The following is a 25,042-nucleotide window of genomic DNA, read 5'->3' on the forward strand; positions in this document are numbered from 1 at the left end:
ACTAGAGATTTGCAGTTGGTGTGAGTGGAAGGCAGGGAACACCTCTGGGAGATCAGGTTTGGGGTGAGGGTGGGGGTGGTTCTGAGGATTTCTTTAGATTGAGGGCAGTGTATTCATCCATACCATCCTCAATTGAGAAAGTAGCCCTGTGAGTGGATGCAGCCCAGGGACTCTGCAGCTAGGACGCCTGGGATCAGATCTAGATTCTCTGTTTGACCCTGAGCAATTGATGAACGCGGTGTCTCAATATTCACACTCACAAAATATGGGGAGCCACATCATAGCAGTTAAGAAGTTGAGTATAAAATAATGATGTACCACATCATGGTAGTTAAGAGGCCGAGTATTAAATAATGGGGTACCATGTCATGTTAGGTAAGAGGATAAGCAGCACTAGAGCAGGGCCTTGTGACGCTAGGCAGGAAGCAGCTATTTGATAGCCATGGAAGCCCAGTTCCCCTCTCTCTTTAAGAACTCAGAGTGGCCAGACAGTGGTGGTAACGCACACCTTTAATCCCAGCAGTTGGCAGACAGAAGCAGATGGATCTCTGTGAGTTTGAGGCCAGCCTGGTCCTCAGAGTGAGTTCCAGGACAGCCACGGCTACATAGAGAAACCCTGTCTCAAAAAGGAACTCAAGAGTGATTCAAAACCAACCCTCAAAGGATACAGATGAGTCTGTTCATTAAACAGTGCCAAGTGTCCTGCAGTGGCTGCTGGAGGGAGGAGCAGTTATCGACATCCCCCTCTTAGTTATTACATGGTTGGAGCATCTACCAGCAACAGGGTTCTCTAAGGACCCACAAGAGATGACCCTGTACAAGAGGACCCAGGCAAGCCAACCTTTAATGTGCCAAGTCAGATGTACTGTAGGTGCTGAGTAATTGAAAGACAGGAGTATTCAGGTGCCAAGGAAGAGTCAGGGAGCAAGGTCAGGGAAGGAGGTACAGGGTGAGGCACAGGGAGAAGGTGCCAGCTGCAGATCCTGGGAAAGCAGAGCCAAAGGGGCACGTGTAGGGGGGTGGATGACCCATCCACTCTGTCTTCCCTGTTGAACGACTCTGGGATACTTCTTCCCCTTCATCTGATGCAGGACTGCACTGTGCAAAGCATGTCAGCTAGACACAGAGACAGCTGAAACCAAGCCACAAAAGGACAGCTAAACCAGTTATGGAGTAGAGAGGAGCTGGCTGCCCTGAGCCTGGAGGTTGAGGGGAGAGTGGTTCAACAGGCCTTTCCAGAAAGATTTTTCTTCTGGTATGGATTTCTAAGAAGAAAAAACTAGGAACATCTTCCATCCTCCTACTGCTTTAGCCTTGGGGGTAGTTTTCTTCCTAAGACCGACCTCCCTTCTTCCTTTCCTCCGTCCCTCCCTCCTTCTGTCTGGTATGTGTAGACAGGCAAGCCAGTGAGCCGTGGGGATCCGCCTATCTAGGCTCCTACCCAGCATTAGAGTTACAGCTGTGCTGTCCAGCTAGGCTTTTTTACCTGGGTGCTGGGGATCTGAACTCAGGGCCTCATGCTCGTGCAGCAGGCCCTTTCCCAGCCCAATCCTGGGTGATTTTAAATTAAGAAACTATCCTTTCTGCTTCAGGTAAAATTTAATCACTTAATGCAATTAATGTGAACAACGGTGACAAAGGGTAATTATACTGAGGTGGTAGTTTGACTTTAAAGGCCCTTGGGAGTACTCACCAGCTACCCAGATCCCTGCAAAGATTCATAAGGCAGGCACTGGTTGTTCCAAAGGAAGATAACTACCCCAAAGAGCCAAGGGCCAAGTGAACCAAACTGCAGAGCTCTTTATCTACAGAGTCTTCTTGGCTATGGGTATTAGCAGGTCAAGCTGGCACAACATAAGGTGGCAAACAATTGAACACATGCTAAGAGCTCCTTGAGTGAATTTTATGGGAGACTGAACTGTGTGAATTTACTCAGCTTTCAAGAACCCAGAGGCATTTTAAGTTAAAAAAACACAACAACAACAAAAACCCTCACCAGCTACATACACACTTGAGATAGAAATCTCTACTCTTAGCTATCTGTAGCATTCAAGGACCTCAAGCAACTTTTACAGCAGCTGTGCTTGGAAACGCTGATCACAGTCGTGCAGTATCTCTCTGTGTGTACAGAATCGCATGTGCACCAGTGAATGGAGCTGGGGTGTGGGGATGAGAGTTACAGGCACTCTACAGGCCAACTCACCATCTGCTGGCTGCCAGGTGTCAGCAGCCAGGTCCTGGGCTCTCCCCTCCACTGCAGCTTTCGGAGTGGTTTCTCTTCTAAGTGTCAATGTCAGGCTTGCTGAGTGCCCCCTGAAACCACACCTGACAAGGAGAGGCACTTCACCCACTTGGAAGCAGCACTATAACCCACAATAATGCCCACTGCTGCTGTGCATGGGAGTCAAGGCTGCAGGGAGACACTCCTTTTAAGTGCAATGCCAGTCCTCAAACTACCAAAGAACACACAGTTTAGAGGGTTATGACGAGTAGACAGCAGTGCGCTGGCACTCCACAGAGGAAGTGGCTGAGTTGTACCAGTGCACATGATCGTGTTTGTGTGTAAAGAATAGTAACTTGGTCAAAGTTCACTGAAAAGATTAAAATGCAGGAGTCGGGGGTTTGCAGAATGGTAGGCTGTCAGCTTTGACAGCCTTACCACCTGCTGCTCCGGATCCTGAGCCCCTGTGCCTAAAGCTGGAGCCCTGCAGGTGAAGTAGGTCACCTGGCAGTCTTGGAGCAGACTCCTTCCTGGTTATGTCAGAGCTAAGGACTGCCACAGTCCCATTGATGGAAAACATGATAAGATCTCAAGAAATCCAAGGCCATACAAAAGAAAACTGCAGAATGTCCCTCATGAACAGAGAACAAAGACTCATCAACAAAATTTTAGTGTATCTGCTATGCCTCTAATCCCAGCTGCCTTAGGAGGCTGAGATAGGAGAATTGAGTTAAGGCTATCAAAATATTGTCTCGAACAAATCTAAACACATTTTCCAGAGACCAAACTTAATATACAAAACAGATGACAGGTCAAGGCTAAGTGAGGGGTAGCCCAGGAATGCAAGGTTGATTCAACATTAACTGACTAAAATGAGACCACCAGATCACCGCAGAGATGTCAAAAAAACGACTGGATTCATTACTGATCTCCAAAACAAAACCTGAAACCAGCAAATGTAAAAAGAATTCCTCAGGCTTTTGCTTCTATTTCCCCCAAAGCTTCCCGCGACAAACCGGGCTAGAAATTCTTCTCGTGGCCTTGAATGACATGGCCCCTCTCTTCTGCCCTATCTCTGTACCCTCTCCCTCCTGTTACCCGACATCCCCAGGAGCTGGCTGTTCTTGAATCTGTCATCTTTGTGCTTGGTCCCTACGTCATGGATGATCTTCCCTGAGGTGACACATCTTGTTCCCTCTGCTGTAGAGTTGGTCTCCGCTCAAATGTCACCTCTGTGGAAGGTCCCTCTCAATCGTGTTTGTCAGTCACCCCACTTGTTCCTGCTTGATTTCATTCCCCATAAGTCAGACATACTATGAGCTCAAGTCAATCATGGGGCTCTTAAAGCAGGGCACTTGTTCAATGCTGTACCCCTGGTGCCTAGATCATGACCAGAACACGGCAGTTGTTAGCATTCCCAGCCACAATAACTCTGAATAAGAATGCCCAACTGTCAATATCCTCAGCGTGTGTACACTTCTGTATACTATGTGGAAAACTCTTCACTCTGAGTGAGGCTGAGGAGCAGATCTTTTCAGCTTGCCTTTCAATTCCCCTAGCCTTTTACCTGTTGCTTTGTGAGCACCATTGATACATTAAATAAACTGTTCCTCTGCCCACTGTATGCTCAGATATGTTGCCCAGTTTGCTGGTTGTCATGGTGATGCTGCTCATCTTCCCAGGCTTCTGGGTTTGAGGTAAGCTCAGGTCTTCCCAGTCGCAGGACCATGGAAGCATCCATACGTTTCCTCAGAATCTTTACATATATGTGTGCATGAATGCTTTTTTGTTTAGACCTTAGATTCCCCTGGGATTAACTTTATAAAGAGTAAGGAATAATCTAATATAAGAAGTAAATTCATAGACAATCACATTGGTGCAGTCTTGTAATCCCTGATTGGATATGGGAGATGCATTGAGGCTAGCCTGGGCTACAATAGTGAGTTCCAGGCTAGCCTGAGCTATACACTGAATTCTAGGTCTGAACTAAATGGCTTGTTGTAATCTTGGAAAAAAGAAAGTTAAGCTTTAAAATCCAATGAATACAAGTTTCCAGGTATCATTTATGTAATTAATGTTTTAATTTTCTGAAAAAAGTATTCATGAAAATAATTCAAAGTTCACCTATTTTACAATGCATATAAAGTGTCAATATGTATGTGTGTGCAATAATGTATTTCCCACAATTCCCTGGACTGTGGCACTAAGATCCAAAGTTACCCCTAAAGAACATTCTTCTACACAAGCCCCTCTCTGGTTCTCAGTGTCTTCTTAATTTCTTGGGTCTTGATCTCTTTTTTGATTCACTGTATTTCTTTTCAAAAAGTTTCTTCTCAATTAAGCTCACTTCTTCATGGAGAATAGAGGTCTTTACTCTTAGTAAGAATGAGAAGATACTTAGTATAAACTGGTAACTCAGAGAAAAATTTGATTCTTCATACGTTGTCACATGTTTACAATAGCTAGAATGTGAAGGAAGAAAGGTAAGTTATCTTTAAAAAGTAATTCAGAGATTCATCCACTGACCACCCCAAAATCCCTTTGCCAGTAGACATATTTAAAACAGTGTTATGACTTAAGGGAAAACTTGGGAAATTTGCTGCAGCTCCTTAATTATATGAAGAGAAAACTCTGTGTTCACAGTGTCCATGATTGCTAAGCTGGGGACAGGACAGGAGACAAGTAAGCACCCATCCCTTGGCTGTCATTCTGAGAAGTGTGATCCATATGTATGTGTGGCCCTAAACTCCTGAGGGTTTGTTTGTTTGTTTGTTTTTTAAGGAATGAAAACCCATAATCAGCACCATTCCTAACTACACTGCCGTCCTTGCATCCACAGGTAAGTGTAGCCCTAGCCCTCAGGGAGGGAACTTCTCTTTGTAATAGATGCAGGCCTGTCCAAAAAAATCACAACCAGTCCAAATGTAGAGGTGTGGAGCCCGCCCTAATGGATACATCTACAAGGTACTCCTGCATCTCAGGCTCAACACGCATAGCAGAGGAGGCAGCCGAGGAGGGACTGTGAGAGGAGTTTGCTATGGGATTGAGTGTCCTAACATCAGAAGCTATACCATAAAGACACACAAACATGACTCTCTAAACAAGGATAACAGACATGCCAAAATGGACAGGGATAAGACAAGCCCACAAGGCCTCAACACTACACAAAGCAGGACAGGCAACTAAGGGACGCAGGAAAAATAGTCCTCCCCAGGAAAGAGCACACCAACTGGTTACCAACAGCGAATGGACAGCCCTGAAAACATACGTACAAGTAACACTATACAGACAGAGCAGGCTGCATTTAGGAATATATACGCGTATACATACATGTACATGACAATGAGAAAAGGGGAAGGCCGTGAATTTGAAAGGCAGGAAGGAGGGGTTTTGGAAAGGTCTGGGAGGAAGAAATGGGCATAGCAAATGTGAAATTATGTTATAATCTCAAAGAAGTATCGAAAGGAACACTCTTCAGGCACAGCTGGGGATCTCATCATACCCCATGCTCCTCAAGTTTGGAAAACATGTGTACCTTTTGCAGAATTTCTGGGTACTTAGCCAATACAGTGAGTTCTTGGTTATCAAGGACTGGCCTTTTGTTTTCAGGAGTCCCTGGAGGCTGTGTCCATGGAAACAAGGGTTATCAGTGTCTCCTTCTGTCCAGTTGAACTGAAAACTCGAAGGGTTCTTCTTTTCAACCACAGGTGTTGAACCAACTAGGGCACTAAATTGCTTTTGAAGATTCTCCACCATTTCTGCAGATGGAAGGCAACGGCAAATGTTATTTCACAAGTAAAATGTGCAGTTTATAAGAATGGACTAGTTCTTAGCCTCTGGGGATGGGGCAATCTGGCCCCCAACTCTGGAGCTACCTCCCTCCCTCAGCCTCCCCAGTGCACATGCACACCCAGCTGGTTTCATGAACACAGTAACAAACAGGTAGCATTAGGAGAGGCTGGAGCTGCATGAGGGGCCTCAGGAAGTAAGTTACTTTAACAATGATTAAAAAAAAAAAAAATGACACCAGACAGTCTCAGGGCAAGCTTCCAACAGCTCTCACAGTCACACAAACAGATGATCTCAGATTTTGCTGGGCCCTTAAGCTCTGCTATGCAGAGGCAGGCAAGTTCCTGGAATGTGGATTTCTATGCGGTTTCTCCATTGGAAAGAGACAGACATGAGAGCATCCCATGGAGCGTGTTCATGCACTGGCTTTCCATGTACAGACGGTTGGTCATCCCAAACTGTACTGGTCCTGGTACACGAAGAAAACCAGCAGACTCACCTCTTCTCTTATATGCTACGGACTTGTCGATGTGTGAACGGTAGATCGGTCTTTTGGTTTTCCAAGAATATCTGTACAGGACAGGAAAGAAGGAGCAGAATGAGAAGCGAATGTCCATACTCATTCCAGAGGCGGTGCCCAGACCTGAGGCTCAGTGGCCCTGGGCACTTGTCTGCATTCTCTCAGTGCTTCTGTGTCCCCAGTGAGTAGGAGTACTGCTCCCTTTAGGAGTTCTTATACAGAATACAGAAGAGACCACTTCCATCACCACACGTGCCCTTGATGTTTACTCCTCTCACTGCCGTTTCTCCTGCCTTTGCCCCAAATGCCCATGGCCAAGGGCTAGACAGTGAGTGCTAATCTCTCTGGCACACTGTGCCTGGAAATCTCCCCTCTTCCTGGTGAGAAGGGGCAGGAAACATCCAGGCTCCGGCATGATAGACCTAAGAACATGCCCATGCCCAGGCAACCTGATCCAGTCAGGTGTGTTCACTGCAGAGGGGTGCTGGGCTGACCTGGTCCACAGGTTCTCCCATCCCCCACCCCATGGCATAGGCTAAGTGTTATCTAGTATTCCTGAAGGTGACTGGTGACCAGAAATGAATAGTGGCTTAACTATTTATGATCCACGAAGTTAGCAAAAAGCCCAGCAGAGGCTGCTGGTGTGGGACAGGATAATGATGTGCTTCTCAGCTTATACCATCCCTCCTGTGCTTTATAAAGTATGAGACTTCCAGAAACCAAAATACAAATTCACTTTGACTGGAGCCACCAAAACATAGAGACACCATGACAGCAGACAAGGACACTGAGATCAGAGGGGCTGGTTTGCTTCTGCAAGTGTCCAGCAGCCCAAGTGACCATGGAGGTTCTGGAAGGCACAAGGCTGTCTTGTCTCCTTTATGCCCTCTGGGGCACACAGTAAGTATTCAACTTAAGTGTTCATTAATAATGGATGGGATGGCACACAGTAGGCATTCAACTTAAGTATTTGTTAATAATTGAATAGATGAATAAATCAGCTAACAAACACACTTAGCATCTGTACGTTTCCTCCTCTTAGGAATGTTATGAGCATAATTTGCATCATATTTGTGAGGCCTGGAATAGTGGTTGCATACACCTTTAGTCCCAGTGCTCAGAATGCAGAGGTGAGGTGAGTTCAAGCCAGCCAGGACTACATGATGAGACCCTGCCTTAAAAAAAAAAAAAGAAGGTGACATGCATGTTGCTATGTGCTGCCAGAAGTGATAGTACAGGTCTATAATCTCAATACTTAAGAAGTATAAGAATCAGGATTTCAAGGCTAGCCTGAGCTACATGATGAATTCGAGACCAATCAGAGTTACATGAGATTCTGTCTTAATAACAAGAAAAATAGCCATCAAATTACACTGTATGGACCCTATGTACTCACTAGATGTGGCAAATCTAGTGCTTGGTAAAGTGCCTGTCTCAGAAGTACTTATGAAACAAACTATAACTTTCTAGAATAGACACTAAGGAGCAGGAAGCCAGAAACACAAATGTCTCCATTTGCCTATAAAACTTAACAATTGGCAATCTCCCCTCATTTTTAAGTGTTAGTTAATAAAATATATTTACACATAGACTGTTCAGTGGTGTTAGGATTAAGTTACAAATATCACTTTATCCAATTTAAGAACTGAGATTTTTCTCTAAGATTAAAAAAAATTCAAATTAGCTGGGCATGGTGGCATATGCCTGTAACCCCAGTACTCAGGAGGCTGAGGCAGGCAGATATCTGAGTATGAGGCCATACTGGCTGCAAAGCCAGTTCTAAGACAGCCAGAGCTACACAGAGAAACCCTGTCTTGTAAAAACAAACAAACAAACAACAACAAAACATCAGAGAGGTGGTCATTTAGCTCTACAGTGAGGCTCTGATTCTCTAAGACAGCTTTCTTAAATTGTCATTTATTTTCTTTAGTGATAAGTGTTCCAAGTACCCTAGAGGGTCACGTTCCCAGGAATACCCACTCTAAGCTGTCCTTAGGAGTTGGGTCTAGACAGGTGTTTCTTGTGCACTGATAATGAAGGCCTACTTAAGTGCCCACCACCATAATCAAGGTGGCATTACTACCATCTCAGACCACATGCCCCCAAATGGGCCAGGGACTGAAGATCACAAAGTTCCAACTGTCTGGACACCTTCTGCCTGCTACGCAAGGTTCCCAAACAGATACGCCACCAAGAACTTGGGTTCTAGCTAGACCTTATCTACAAGCTTCCCTTACCTTTACATAGTTTGTTTCACTGTTTGAAAGAAAGGATCAAGGTATAATTTACATATAATGAAACCCCTTTCAGAGCACTTCCAATTAGCATTCACATATAGCTGTGTAATCACCACTGTGACTCATACACAGAACAATCCCATCACTCCAAACAGATCCCTTTGTAGTTGATCCTTTCCACACCCTTGATCTTGGGAAGCCACCGTCTTTATTCTGTAAGCCTGGCCATTTTGAGAATGTGATATAAATAGACTCATACAGCATGCAGCTTTTGAGTCCTCTGTTTAGCATCTAAGACTCACTGCTGGCTGGCTCAGAGGCTTTAGTTTGTACTTTCAGTGGGCTGTGTGGCATGGACATGCTTGTTACTCTGTCTCCTAACTAGCCAAAGTAACAACAAACATTTCTATATGGACTTCTGTGGGAAGATAAATTTTCATTTCACTTGAACTTTTTAAAGTAGCTATACCATTTTATACTGCTGTGCTTGGTATGTACAACTGCAGTTTGAAAATGAACCCCTTTCTCATTACAGTAGGCATCTTTGCTTGTGTATCCTGTATATCTTCAGTTCTTTTCATTTGGAAAATTGAGTTGTTTTCCTATTTTTATGAATTCTTTATTTATTATTATTATTATTTGGTTTTTCAATACAGGGTTTGTTTATGGCTTTGGACCCTGTCCTGGAACTAGCTCTTGCAGACCAGGCTGGTCTTGAACTCACAGAGATCCGCCTGCCTCTGCCTCCCAACATATATGTGATCTTCAACTACTCTCTTTGGCTCCCCCTTCCCCCAGGACAGTGTCTCACTATGTAGCCCTGGCTGTCCTGGAACTCACTCTGAAGATCAGGGTGGCCCTGACCTCAGAGATCTGCCTACCTCTGCCTTTTGAGTGCTGGGATTAAAGGAATGTGCCAACATGCCCAGCTTCTAACTGTTTTCTCTAAGTCTAGGTTTTGTTTTCTCTTAAGCATCTTTGGAAAAACTTTCCCTCTACAGTCAAGTTTACCAATTTCTCTTTTATGGATCACGCTTTTGATGTTGTCCTGGAACTCACTCTGAAGATCAGGGTGGCCCTGACCTCAGAGATCTGCCTGCCTCTGCCTTTTGAGTGCTGGGATTAAAGGAATGTGCCACTATGCCCTGCTTCTAACTGTTTTCTCTAAGTCTAGGTTTTGTTTTCTTTTAAGCATCTTTGGAAAAATTTTCCCTCTACAGTCAAGTTTACCAATTTCTCTTTTATGGATAATGCTTTTGATGTTATACCTAAGAAAATTTTGCCTAACCCAAGAGACTAGCAAGTGTTTTCTGTCTCTCATCTTTCCTCCCTTTCTTCTTACTGTATGTGCACATATGCACCTGAGTGTAGGCCAGTGGTCAACCTCAGGAGCAGCTTCTCCTTGTTTTTTGAGGCAGGGTCTCTCATGGGGATCTAGGGCTTACTCACTAGGCTAGACTGGGCAGCCAGCAAGCCCTAGGGGTCTCCTTGTCTCTGTCTCCCCAGTGCTAGGATTCCAGATGTGTACTCACCACATCTGGGGATCAAACTCACATCCTAATGCTTGCTGGCTGCACCATCTCCCCCAGCCCAGCCTTTAAATTTTCATTCAGGCTCTTCTCTGCCCTGTGATAAGCTGGTAGCTGGTAGCCCTCAAAATAGCCCAACAAGCTGGTTTTTCATGATCTCATACGAAGTATCATAATTAACTTCAGAAAATGTGTTAATGACCATCTGACAGCTCAAAAGATGATGTCTAGAGCAACAGGGAGGCCTGGGTTTCATCCCAAGTAATAAACAAACAAACACACAAACAAATAATCACACTGCAGTGTTAGAATCAGCTGCACATCTCAAAGTACTGACATTTAGCTATATTAGGGGAGTATTTTGCAGCCCAAAGGAGTAAGTCTTTTTATAAAAATCCATTTGCCAGGAAGAGGTTTTTTTTGGAGGATCCCATACCAAAGCTACCCTCTACAGTGTATGATGGTGCTAATACATATAGGCAATGGCTGCCCCTCCTAATTGATGTCAGTCACAGTCTGTGTGGGCAGAGTCCCTGGGCATGCTAAACACCTGCCTCTTGGTACATCTATGACAACCCATTTTCACATAAATTTATGTTTTCTGCTCCCCGCCAAAACCCAATTAACTAGGATGTATAAACATTTCCGAAGAAAGGAAGGTCACATGCTACCAAGAACACACTGACTAGTGCAAAGCAAGGGACACACAGTAGGTGAGGCAGAGGCGGGGGACACACAGTAGGTGAGGCAGAGGCTGGGGACACACAGTAGGTGAGGCAGAGGCTGGGGACACACAGTAGGTGAGGCAGAGGCGGGGGACACACAGTAGGTGAGGCAGAGGCTGGGGACACACAGTAGGTGAGGCAGAGGCGGGGGACACACAGTAGGTGAGGCAGAGGCGGGGGACACACAGTAGGTGAGGCAGAGGCGGGGGACATACTTGGCTCTTGCTTCTTCCCATTTTTGTCTTTTCTCATCAAAAGTTTTCTTCATAACTTGGTACCATTTTCTGAAATCAAACTGAGGCTTATCTGAAAGAAATAAAATCCATGCTTAGCAGTGTTGTCCATCCATTAAAACAATACATTATCATATCTGAGTTTATTCCTAAAGAGAACACTAACCATGACAGCTCCTGGCAGCCGAGCCACAGTCTCCACACTGGATCTCCATCCCACCTGGGGCTCTCCCCTAAGTTGCAACCTATATTGTGGCCCCACAAGACCATCCTCAAACAATCTTTTTACACATGGTTCTCCTAGACTTTAAAGGTGTTCTGCTGCTTCCTGGAGAAGGCTGCTACACAACCAGACCCCCTCTCCCCAGTTCCCACACCCAGCACCTGCGGCCTAACTCCTGGTGGTACTCCACACCCCTGTCAACTGTGTTGAGAAGTAAATGGTTGATAATTATATGAAGTGATCCTATTGTGGACAAATCCAGACTGCATTCTCCTCAGGGCCTATTTCTGTTCTTCATACTCCTAATTCACAGAGTCTGATTGCTGGAGTGTGAAGCAGAGACATGGACTAGAGAGACAACCGACTCGGACATGGCAAGTATAAACAAGACAACTATCTGTTATCCTCTAGTAAGAATGGCCTCTTTAATGTCTAATTACAAATCTTTCCAGCTGATCAGTATCACTATACAACACAGCCTTGTAAGCCTTACAGCTAGAGGAGAGGGAACCACCCAAAGGACTGGAAGGCCAGAGGACAATGAGGTTATGTCAACTCCAGTTCTTGATCCCCAATCTCCTCATGACAGGAGCAAAGGGGACAGAGCCAAAGTTTCTCTGACCCCAATGTCCTTGTAAGAGAGGGATGAAGGGATGGAGGGACAGCACACAGGGAAGTTGAGAACATGGAATAAAATCCTGGTGCTGTTGATGGGAGACTCATTGTGAAGTCTACAAGGACAAGTCAAAGTGCTCTCTTAGCCACGCCCATATAACTGTCACCTCTAGCAGTGAAGCAACATCAGAGGACATCTAGTTCAACCCTATGCACATGTTCCTGTAAGCACTGGACAGGAAAAAATGCTTCACTTCACATACATTATGGAAAATGTATGAGCTGAGACTATTAAACCCAAACTCCAAAAACTAATGAACAAAAATCTGTCTACAAACAGGAACTGTACCTGAATTAAGAATTCATGTAGACACAAAACTGCACTGAGTTATTCATGGGTTAGTAACTCTGTTCTGCAGCAAAGATAAACTTTTTAAAAATCAAATACAAACATGGTGGCACTGGATTGCAAGCCAGCTATTTGGGAGGCTGAAGCAGGAGGATCATAGGCCAAGTACAAAAGAACACAGACCAACATGGGCAATTTAGCGAGACCTTGTTTTAAAATAAAGATGCAAAAAGGCTGGGGTACACTTCAGTGGGAGAGAGCTGGCCAAGCCATGCGTGAAGCCCTGCGTTCAATCCATGGTAGCTATCTTTCTTCTTACTGCCTGCACAGTGCAGTAGGCAATCACCTAAGAGTTTATAAACACCGGCAGGCTAACAGGGACAGGTATGCTTAGGCCATGAGTTATAATCCACATGCTACATGTGCAGTGGAAGTCTGCACAGCAGCAATGGTGGTAGGGCAAGTGTGATCAACCCTGGCTGGTGTGAAGTGAGCAGGTATGGGAGGCAGACTTGCTGAGTCTGAAGGGCTGTGGGAATACCAAAAAAAGAGCACTTTATGTGCAGGGGCCAGTGCAGGCAGCCCCAGGAACCAAGCTGCTGTAGAAGCTCATGGTCTGGCTAGTGAGCCGCAAACAAGAATGAACACAAATGACAATTAGCTCTCCAGATGGACAAGGCACAGTTTGTGCACATACGGACGCCCGCATGTGACTGTCCACCATTTTCCTCCACACTGAATACCTTTTAACCCATCATTTACAACCACTTTGAATTTGATGGAGACAAAACCCATGTACCTTCTGTGTGTTCTTCATTATATGCTTCAGCAAGGCCAGAGTAGGACCTGTTGGCAACAACACGCAAGGGAACTTCTTTAGATGATATGTGTTAGACATGGAAATTTGATTTTATTTTGGTTTTCTGAGACAGGGTCTCACTGTGTAGCTCCAGCTGAGCTGGAACTCTCTTTATAGACCAGGCAGGCTGGCCTAGAATTCAGAGACTGCCTGCCTCTGTCTCCTGAGTGCTGGGATTAAAGGCGTGGCCACCACACCCAACTTGGACAGCTAATTTTGAATTCTGAGGAGAAAGTACAAAAGCTGGAGAGGCAATCACTATCCTGAAAGAAGACACCAAGAATCTTCATTCCTTGTGACTGTTAAGACAATAACATTGCAAAGTTTCTTTATGACCTAAAGGAATCTCTGAGAGATTGGGTGCCAGGAGACTAAGGACATCCTGATACGGTACCTAATTCTTCTTTACAATGTATGGTGTTTTATTTTAATTTAATTTAGTCTTTAGGTTTTCGAGACAGGGTTTCTCTGTGTAACTTTGGAGCCTGTCCTAGAATTTGCTCATGTAGACCAGGCTGGCCTTGAACTCACTGAGATCGAGATCCGCCTGCCTCTGCTTTCCTAGTGCTGGGATTAAAGGCATGCACCACCACTGCCTGGCCAAAGTATGATGTTTTAAAAATCAGAAATATGTAGGGTGATGAGAAATGCTGCTAGCTCAGAAACAGGCATAATCAGGTACCTGAGTACTTTCTAGAAATCCTCATGGCTACAGCACACCAGACTTTACATTCTGCTGAGGAAACACTGGATTCCCGAAATCTGAGTGACTAGCAATAGCAACGCTTCTTTCCATTGTTTAAAAAGCAGAAAAATGGAGTCGTCATAAAGAGCCACTCCATCTACTTACCATTCTAATTTGTCATCCAGCAAAAAGAGCAGTTTCAACACAACAACAATGACAGCCACAGCCTGCACATCATATTTAACTGTCCTTTTCTTTTTAGCTATAGGATCAAATGTCAGAAAATCCACTTCTCCGATTCCAGTCATCTTTACCACTTGGCAGGTTAAACTGTGCATTTCATCTGTTGAAAAACAAAACACACTAATAATACTAAAACATAAAAATAACACTAAAAGATGGATAAGGCCAGTATAGAAACAGTAATAGGTGAGTCTTGGTAAGACTACTTGACACTCTAAAACATTTATGTGTGGGACACTTTTGGGTCTCATGCAAACAGCCACATATCAGCTTTGTGCTGTCCCATACAAGTCCCTTGCCTGTGTCTCTACAGCAAGGCATGCTTACCTGTGTGTGTGTGTGTGTGTGTGTGTGTGTACTAGACTTCCAAGAAGCACTGGGCTGCCAGGTGCCATGTATGGTGGGCCCTAGAGGCTCAGCAAGCTCCCAGATAGATGTTCTGCCTTCTCAAAGAAACTGCATTCAGCATGGGCTGTGTCTGCAGCATAAAGGCAGAGTCATGAGAGACTTAAACCTGGAACCCCCAGGACCTTTTCAATCAGTAGCCACATGACTAGAGTCACATAGCCTCAGTTTGCTTACTTTTTTGTTTTTTTTTTGTTTTGTTTTTTCTTTTAAAGACAGGGTTTGCTGTATAGCTTAGGCTTGCCTTAAATTTGTGATTGGGATTACAGGTGTGAACCACTATACCTAGCCATAGCCTCCTCTTTTGTTAAGTGGGTTGTGAGAGAATAAAGTGAGATTAAATGATTATACAGATGAATATTCTTTGAAAATTTTAAGTTATTAAGCAATATTCCTCACTAACCTACATATAACAGATATACCACAGCCTCTTCTAACTGCAGTAAGATGGGCTTTGAGGAAAAGCACTAAGCTCACACAGAGTCTACATGGATCTCTAGGCCTACTGACCTCACTCCCTCCATGGAGCACATGGCAAAGGGTCGCTAGTTATGAATGTGATGTGAACGAACCAACCTAAAGCACTCGGCTCAATGCTGACTGATACCCATCCCTGTCTGATCTCCATCATGGACTGTCTCTGGCTCCCTTGTGAGTTGGGCTCTCTCCTGCTCGCCCCATAAAGATGTAACAATCAGCTCAGACCCCTGATCAAAAACGGGGCCCCAGCAGCACTCAGATTTCCCTAACGCCTACGGTGTCATCTGCCTCTGTTTTACACAGCTCTTTGGTACACTAACCTCAACAGTTCTTGTCCCCATTTTGCATCACAAGCTTCTCTTGGCTGATTTTTGTGTCATAGGCTGTGGCTATACCAATGGCTTCTAAGACCTGGGTACCATCAGCAGGCTTTTCCAGTCAGGCCTGTCTAGGTGCTAAGGTGACTCCCCAAAGATGTCCTACATGGATGGATGGTTTGTAATCTGAATTCCAACACATAGAGTTGTCACATTATAATCTGAACTGCTTTCCCTAACCTGCTATACTAGGAATTCAACATAGCCATCTACAATAAAGCAGGAGAAGGGAAATGAATTGTGGTAATTCGGCAATAGTCACCGAGGCTGAGCATAGACTGACCCCTATAGTCCCAGCACTCAGGAGGCAGAGGTAGAAGGATCTCTGTGAGTTCCAGGCCAGTTTAGTCTACATAGTGAGCTCCAGGCTAATGCTATAAAGACAGGCCCTGTCTCAACCCTTCCTGTATCCCTCACAAAAAAATCCAACCAAACAGACAATAAAAGTCCAAGACTTCTATTTCTAGTCTGGTATGAAATCAGGGCTGCCTGGAGTCACATGCTGCATCAGAGTTGCCTGACACATTCTCTGCATAAAGTGGCTGAGACTCTCATCACACTCCTCGCTGTCCTCAAGAGCCCACTGGGCTGTTCACACCGTTTTCTGTGGCTTTGGGGCCTGGAACTTGCAAAAGTTACCAGGGTTCAAGTATTATGTGAGTGAGTTAGCCTCCAGGTCCCTTGCTAGCTCAGTCCAGCCTTGAGCTCTGGCTCCCTCACCTATCAAGGGCTGACATCACATTTGGCTGGCATTTTTGTTCTGAATTAGTCCACACTGAGATACTTGCTGCCCTGCCTGCACTTAGTCAACCTGCCACAGGAGCCACACAAGTTTTCCCAGGCGTATGTCACACAGAAACAGAAATGTTCCTGACCAGTGTCCTTTAACCACAATGCGTGGTCTGAATCATTTTTTTAAGAGAGCATTTGAATTAAGTCCCTGTTACTATGGACTCCCTAGGGTGGCTTAAGAGGTCTGCAGAGGAAAGAAAGGCCCTCAGTTCTGCTTAACACAACTCAGGTAAAGCCCCCTCCCTGCACACCTCAGCTCACCAGGGAGATTGAGCTCCAGTAAGTATTTCATGCACAAGATGTTGGGATGAAGGTAGCAGTCTTCGGTTACGTCTGGAAAACGAGGCAAATCTAAAAATATGGCAACTTCAATCATGTTTTTATAGATGTCTTCATAATCGGGCCAAGACTGAAATTTTAAAAAGGACAAAATCAAGATAGTAATTCTTGCAACATAAATTCTAAAAAATATTTTCTTCAAGCAGTGGTGGTGCATGCCTCTAATCCCAGAACTTGGGAGGTAGGAGCAGGCAGTCTTATCTAGGTAGTAAGTTATAGGGCGGCCAGGCTATAGAGAAACTGTTTCAAAAACAAACAATATTTTCTACTTTAAAGGTATTTTCTGACTTAATACATGGGGAAAGAGGGCAGCTAGGGAGATGGCTCAGCAGTTAAGAGGATTAGCCGCTCTTGTGGAGGAACAAAGATCAGTTCCCAGCACCTGTGTCAGTGTGACTCCAGCTCCAGGAGAGCCAATACCCTCTTCTGGCCTCCATGGGTACTTGTGTGCACGTGCATATGCATACACATACACACAAATAAATAAATCTTTTTTGAAAAGTAGCATGTGGGCCGGTAAGATGCTCAGTGGGTACACATGCTTGGTATCAAGCCTGGCTTTGATCAGTTGTCCTCTGAGGTCCATAGAGACTACTGAGCTACCCAGCTCAGTCCTTCTACTGGTTGTAGGCTAACTGCTAAAAAATGTCTCCCTGTTACCAAGGGAGTTGTTCAGAAGCTCTGCCAACTGAGTTTTGTCTTCCCACCTACCATGTGTGAATGTGCTTGGGAGCCAATGAAGGAAGTACTATTTCTTTATAAAACTTCATGTTGTTAAATTCAGTTCCTCCACAGACGTAAGTAAAAGACAGGGGTGATACTTTTTAAGGGGTCAGGAGTAGGTGCACAGGAAGAAGTGCTGAGTTTAGTTCTACACTTCATATCCATGCTGATCACTTTTCATGATGCTATAGCCATCTCTATATATGGTACTTATTTTAACATGATTTCAATATCTGGGATCATGAATTTTACCAGGAGCAAAAAATACTTCCCATCCATGCTCTTGTCAACACATGATTAATCTGCAGTTGGGAATACAAAGTGAACTGCTATCATTGCAAAGTGACAATGTGTTCTTTTAAAATCATTTTAATGTGGAAATAAAGTAATTCTATTTATATACTAAAATACTATTAACTATATTCTTGTTTGCCAGTTGAAAAGAGAACAAACACAAATTCCCATCAGCCTTGGAAGTAAAGTGTCTGTTTCTTTAAGAAAAAAATTAATTTAGAACTCTCTGCAGAGAACCTGGAGTATCTTTGAAGTTAAGACAATTTTAGCATCAATGACAGGATTTATGGCAGCCCTAATCCTTTTCAATAAGGCAAGGAGGAGATGTAATAAGTACTTTTTACCTTCAAGCAAAAACACTAGAGAGTACACGGCCCCTTAGAAAAATAATCCTCACCCAAAAAAGTGATTTAATAGATGACAAATTCCTGACAAACAGGTCATTAATGAGCAGCAATTTGGTAGGCTAATACCACTAAGTATGTTTTCAAAACTGCCACACAAAGAGCTGATCCATCAGTCTAAACATCTTGTCATGAACTGTCCACCATCTTTTCAAATACCAACAAAGGAGAAAAAAATTGCTCATAATGCAAATCTACTCATTTGTACTAACATTTAGATTCTACATTTTTCCATTTTTCTAGTCTCAAGGTGACATTTAAGATTTCACTTTTAAATTTCCCTACTTAAGTATTTGCCTTGGCTTTTAGGTTTGTTTGCTTTCAGCCCAAGCTGGTTTAAAGTTCACTGGGTAGCCCAGGCGGGCTTCAAGCTTGTGATCCTCCCCCACCTCCCTGGCCTATACCTCCCAAGTTTTAGGATATGAGTGAGCTACCAGTCTTAGGAAACTTTTATCTATTTTTTGGGTGGTTTTGAGACAGGGTTTCTCTGTGTAACAGCCTTGGTTATCCTGGAACTCATTCTGTAGACCAGGCTGGCCTTGAACTCACAGAGATCCTCCTGCCTTTGCATCCCAAGGACTGGGATTAAAAGTGAGTGTCACCACTGCCCGGGCAGGAAAACTTATTTTTAAACAGAGCCAATTTTTAAATGTTTGAAGGACTCAAAATGTTTTTCAAGGTGACTAAGGTGCACAGTATCATTCCACTTGTTTTTAGGGCAGTTTTCCATCATTACCATGTATTTATATTACAACTGTATTTCAACAACATTTAAATTTGATTATAAAACTAATAATAATGATCATAAAATTCAGAAATATGGAATACTGCACTGGAGACAACAATGGTGTGGTGGTGCACAGGTGTGTGGTGCACAGGTGTGTGGTGCACAGGTGTGTGGTGCACAGCCTTCATCTCAGCACTTAGCAGTGCTGTGAGATCTGTGAGATCAAAGCCAGACTGATCTACACAAGTTCCAGGCTGACCAGGACTATAGTGAGACACTAAACACACACGTGTGTACACACACTCTCTCTCTCTCTCTCTCTCTCTCTCTCTCTCTCTCATCAAAATGTCACAACTTGTTAGGCAGTGATAGCTTAGGCCTTTCATTTTAACACTACATCACTAAGGAGTCAGAGGCAGGCAATCTCTGAGTTTGAGGCCAGTGTGGCCCTACAAAGAGAGTTTCAGGATAACCAGGGCTACACAGAGAAACTCTGTGTCAGAAAACCAAAAACTAAAATAAAATAAAAGGTCACAATTCAAGTGTGGGCTTTCCTCTCAACCATCTTGGTCACTCCAAGTTTGCAACACTGGGCTTTTGCCCCAACAGCCTAGCCTGGTTAGCATTTCTACATAGACAGCTCTCCGTGTGTTCAAACATCCCACACAAACGCTATCTCCCTCCCACACGCTACCCACCAACAACAGTGTTGCTTAGGCTGGAACTGTAATGACACTTTCTTAAAATCAACATGTATAAAATCTGCACTACCCCACTGTTACCTGACTTAATGTTAGCAGTGGAGGCATGCTCTGGTAGAGTTAAAACCAAACACTAGCTACGTGACACCATGGCATGGGTCCTTCTTCCCAGAAGACAGAGGCACACTGAACGAAAGGGCAAGGGTGACTGCAGACTCTTCTGCTACAAGCCTCTGCCCGATGCATCTGATTATTATTCAGTGAGACTAGACTAGGACAAGTAAAGTAAAAGAGTAATTATGTCACCACTGAACCTCACTCCTATCCCAGGGGAGGTTGCCAATGAGACAGGGTTTGGCTTGACCATGGACACACACCATAGCCCCAAACTTCTCCTCAGCCTGGTTTTAGAAAAGGTATATTTTGCCTTTGTCCTACCTGCCCTTAGTCCAGAGAGGGTAGCCAGGCTCTGATACCCACAAGATTCTAAGGCTCAGATAGCCAGCATGTAATTACTGTAAACATCCAGGTGAGACTGCATAACACACCCAAGGGAAGGGTCCTACACAAGCTGCAGGCATGTGTAGCATGTTCTCACTAGGTAAGTCCACAGTGTACTAATCCAGGAGCTTTTGGAACCCCAAAGCAGGAATTTGGGGGCCCTGCTCAAAGCTTTGCTTGTTTAAGGCGCAGAAACATTTTATTGCACACTGACCCCCAGGTTATCTGCTAACTAATGCAACTCCTACCCAAATTCTCTGTGGCACAGTGTGGACTAAAAAGGAAGGACAGAGGACAGAGATAAGACATTTGTATACTGTGCAAAGCAGCATCTTCCAAAATCACTGCAGATGCTTATTACTGAGGCGTCTGCTTAGATCGTATAAGCAGATTTCCTGAGTCAGTCTGAGTCTAAGACAACACAGGCTGAACAACCACTTCAGAATTTATTATATCAAATCTTTTGTTTTGTTTTGTTTTTCAAGACAGGGTTTCTCTGTGTATCTCTGGTTGTCCTGGAACTAGCTCTTAGACCAGACCAGGCTGGCCTCAAACTCAGAGATCCACCATGCCAGCTACTATTTTTTTTTTTTTTTTTTTTTTTTTTGAGACAGTGTCTCACACTAAACAGCTCAAGCTTGTCCCAGATCTGACAATTCTCCTGCCTCATCCTTCTGAGTGCTGGGGTGACAGGTGTATGCCACAGTCTTATGCTTACTAAAGTTCAAGGTGTCCAGTGGATGGGTGAAGTCTCTGTAGCCTGCCAGGGAATACGATATGCCAGTCTGGAGGGGGGGCACTAATACACAAACACAGTGGCCTTCATTCTTACTTTTCTTCCACAGTGGCAGAAATCCTCAGTTGGTTTTTCTTTGTGTAGCATATGCACACACATTCAAGTGGTGTTTAAGCTATGGGAGAGCCAGGACAAAGCCATCAGCTGGTGCCTATGCTGTCTAGCAGTAGTGATCCCCAAGGGAGGAGTAGGATCGAGGGAACTAAGCACACCTGTTGTCACCACATTGGGTTTCATTTCTCTTGGATTATTATTCTAACAAAGATTGCACAAGCATACTCAAGGGACACACTGACTTCCTGAGTGGGAGGGTGAACAGATCTATAGTAAGGTTTGAAGACGGGTGTGTTAACCTGATCCTCTAAGTCCTTCAGTTGTTGCTGCTTACTCAGGCAGTGATTGACAGCTCTGGAGGAGCCTCTCTTCCTTCAACCAAAAGGGACCTAGTTTCACAAAGGGTGTAAGATTGCTTCAAGGCAAGATGAGTCATCATGGCAGAGTGCCATTCAGTGGGTTTGGCTGAACCTGCATTACATCTTTTCTCTCTGCTTGTCTGGAAGGAGAGGAAAATGGTGCTATCAGTACTCAGGACATCCCATGGGGACGTCAGAAGGACTCTGTTCTCTTCTTTATCCCCACTTGCCAAGAACAAAACGGCTAAGTCTTGAGAGGAAGATTTAGAAAAACTGCCAAGAATGGCAGTTGGATATGTATACCATCTAGTATCTATTTATAAATATATAAAAGAACCATGGCCCAAATGATAGGTGATACCTTCCTGCCTGTTGGTCTTCAGGAGATAAACTGTATCTAATGAGCCAGGGTCAATACTTTGGCTCTGCCAATGAATCAGGTGTTGTAAACAGGGTGCCCCTGAAGGAAGGAAACTAGATGTTCAGCTTTACTCTATCAGAAGACCCAAAAGATTTTTGCTAGAAGCGAATGCTGCATCACTATCCAGGATCTTGAGTGAAAAATGAATCAAGAAGGATGCAGACATGTTATCTCCAAGTTAATTAAGTACAGACCAACACAAAGGCTGCCCACTTGGAGTTAGGAGTCACAACTCAGACAAGGAGGTCAGGAGAAGTAATGAGGCTTAATGTGTCACACACTGGCTGCTCTGCAGACTGCCTGAAGTCAGACACTGAAACTCTCTGGGTCTGTCATTCAGAAACAACCCTCTCACCACTCTTGGGGTTCCACTCCATCCCTACTGTCTAAGTGGATTTCCTCACACCTGATGTCCCCGGGGAAAGCGCCCTCCCAGAACTAACAGAACAGGAAGGCAGCAGCTCCCGTCCAGCAAAGATGCAGAGTTTTCAGAGCCTTTTTTTGGTGGGGTGGTTGCTCTTGGTGTTGTTAAGACATGCTAAACCTCCTGAAGTAACAAAAATGGAACAAAACCCAGAAGAAAACCTGTCCCCAGGAGCCCACACAAACTCCAGCACCATCATCTTTGTGACCATCTCTGAGCACAATCACACCTTTTGTCATTTCTGGGGGAGGTGCAGCTGCTGAAGTGTGGCCAAGGAACAGTGGGGACAGCTAAGACATGGGGAAGGAATGCTCCCTTTGTTAGAGAAAAGCCATTTCCACTGAAAAGTTTCAACATCCTATAGCGGAGTGAATGCACTTTTGTGAGCAGAGGCCAAGCACACAATGAGGGAAACTGGCCTGTCCATTAAACAAACCTGGGTCCACAGCAGCCGGACTTTCCCCTTCTCTTGAAAAAACAAAGGGGCTGGCTTAGGCCACCACTCTACCTGACACACTGTGACATGGCTTCTAGAGTAACACAGGTCCATGTTACCACAGGGCTATAACAAACTGTCCAGTATTTAAAGCATTGCACTTGGGAAAGGATTTTCATTGGATTTCACAAATATTTCAGTGAGTTTCTTCCCCTCTGTGAAGCAATGCTCTAGGACAGGCAAGGACAAGCTGGAGTTTCTGTTACACAACAGCACGCTCCTGTGATAAAGCGATTACAATACCCCATCAGAGCCCACTTCCTGCTCTGCTATTAAAAGTGCGGCCGCACCCTAACTACTGGTGTCGTGAGGCTAAAATCAGCTAAGAAGCTAGCTAGCACTGGATGCACCTGTGAATCCAGATTTATTACAAGACTTGACCCAAGAGAAATGACAAGGAATAAAATTATCACAATAAAAAAAGCACCGCAGCATGTGTTCTTTATGGAGAAAGGGTAAAATGAATTTCACATAGATTATGATTCATAAAAGAGCTCACCAGGCCATTTCAGACTGCTAGAATCATCTTAATGGTTACACATTTACTATTTAGTAACAAAAAGCACTTATGTCCATCATGTCATTCTGGTGGTGAAAGTGGTACCTGCATGGAGAACAGCCCAGGGAGACAGCCTCTCACAAACATTTGCACAGGCAAATCTAAGCCCTGTGAGCAAATACAAAATTAGGAACTGACAACCAAGGAGGACTTGCCACCTACAGGAAGGAGATTGTGCCTTGTTCTGGCCCCAGGATCATCAGAGCTGGGAACAAACTTTTGGGTTGTGCTGATGGTTGAGTTCCAATGTCACAGCCTCTTACTAGAGATTAAGAGTTTGTGTCCAGCAGAGCAGATAATCCCTACTTGGAAGTGATGCTGGAAGAGCTGAGTGACTATTTTTTTTTTTTTTTGCAGCAGCAGCAGATTTACACCTGTCAATATCAAGTGCAAAGCAAGTTCCTACTCTCTTTCCCGGGGAGTGCAGGGAGAAGATGATTCACTGAGCACACTGGGTACTGGGGTGTAGTAGCTCAGGATCAAAATAATCACTGATAATCCACGTGATATCACCAGTTTCACTTGGCAGTGAAGTATGGCTCTCCTAAAAGTGATACAAATGTCCCCTCAGAGACACCCTTTCTGAGCACTGTTGGCTTGAGGACTGGTAAGAGCTGATGAGGGCTGGTGAAGGTTGGTGAGGAGCACACGTTAACTGATAAAAAAGATTTACCCCACAGCTGATACTGAGACACCTATGATTCTTACTGTTAAATGCCCTAGCTTTAGAATCAGAAGTTACACAACTTAGGTATTTATTACACAAACTTATTAAAATTCTTGTTTTATTTTATGTGCATTGGTGTTTTTGCTTGTATGTATGTCTGAGTGAGGGTGTCAGGTCCCCTGGAACTGGAGTTATAGACAGTTGTAAGCTGTCATGTGAGTGCTGGGAATTGAACACAGGTCCTCTGAAAGAACAGCCAGTGCTCTTAACTACTGAGTCATCTCCCCAACCCAAATTCTTTTTTTTTTTTTTTTTTTTAACTCAGTATTACTACTTAATGGACTTCTGATGTATTACACAATGATTATGTCAGAAGCAGTCTAGAAATTTCTGGTTTGTATGGAAAAATAAAAACTTCAGCAAATCAACCTGAATCCTCCCAAAGGAAAGTATTTAAATATATTTTGTTTCATATTGATCTCTTGTTATTTGCTCAACCGCACAGACTAGGCCCTTCAGTTCTTGTGGACCGAACCAGCAAATATGGGTCCTGAGTCACAAAGAGTTTATGCTTCACAGCCAGAGATGTAAGACACAGAAATATCCCCATGACACAAGCTGCCTGAGGCCTCTCTTCCAGGGATCCCACTTAGACAGTCTCCTCTAACTATCTTTAAACTTTGGAGAAACACACAAGAACACAAGTCACACATTTGTCCTGTGAAGTAAGATGAAAAAGTAAACACCAATGAACCTACTTCTGCTCAGGAACTAAGACATCATCGCTAGGGATGTATCCAGCATGCTCCTCCCCCACCCAGCCCTCTGTCTACTGGAGGCACTTTCCTGGTATTGTGAACTTGAATCGCCAATAACTTATGCTTAAAAATGAGAAACCCTATTATAGACTTACCTGAGTTTTACTTTCTAAACTCGGCATGTTTCTTAGATCCACCCTAGTTCCTTGAAGCTGCAGTCCATTCACTTACACATTTAATACAGTCAAGACAAACTTGACATGTCTTATCAATTTTCCCACTGTAGACATTTAGATGACTTTTAGCTTAGTTTTTGTTTTTTATTAGCTAGCTAGCTGCCTTTTTTAGCCTTTTCTCCTCAAACACAAAACTTGTATCAGAGAGATCCTTAAATCATGGTGCATCTGTGACACAGCTCTAAAGAGAATAAAATTTGTAAGTAAATTGCAGCATGTAAAAGAATATTCTTAGTCTTGGGAAATGCATGATGAAGTACTTAGAGGCAAGAAGCCATGGCTGTAACTTGTCTCAGTAACT

At 44.1% G+C, this 25,042-nt stretch overlaps 1 protein-coding gene across 1 annotated transcript in view; it reads right to left on the reverse strand.

The window, feature by feature from the left end:
• Window positions 1-4,280: 4,280 nt before the first annotated feature.
• The window catches only part of Taf1b (TATA-box binding protein associated factor, RNA polymerase I subunit B), a 56,372-nt gene continuing 35,610 nt past the window's right edge, over window positions 4,281-25,042 (reverse strand). The window contains exons 9-15 of the mRNA XM_051205937.1: window positions 16,544-16,691; window positions 14,151-14,328; window positions 13,241-13,287; window positions 11,237-11,327; window positions 6,510-6,580; window positions 5,757-5,979; window positions 4,281-4,683 (exon numbers count right to left, since the gene is read on the reverse strand). Coding sequence (XP_051061894.1) covers window positions 4,482-4,683; window positions 5,757-5,979; window positions 6,510-6,580; window positions 11,237-11,327; window positions 13,241-13,287; window positions 14,151-14,328; window positions 16,544-16,691 — 960 coding nt within the window. The 3' untranslated portion in view covers window positions 4,281-4,481. The remainder of the gene's footprint in view (window positions 4,684-5,756; window positions 5,980-6,509; window positions 6,581-11,236; window positions 11,328-13,240; window positions 13,288-14,150; window positions 14,329-16,543; window positions 16,692-25,042) is intronic.

Source organism: Phodopus roborovskii, unplaced genomic scaffold (genome assembly GCF_943737965.1).
Source record: "Phodopus roborovskii unplaced genomic scaffold, PHOROB, whole genome shotgun sequence".
In the NCBI taxonomy this organism is placed as follows: domain Eukaryota; kingdom Metazoa; phylum Chordata; class Mammalia; order Rodentia; family Cricetidae; genus Phodopus; species Phodopus roborovskii.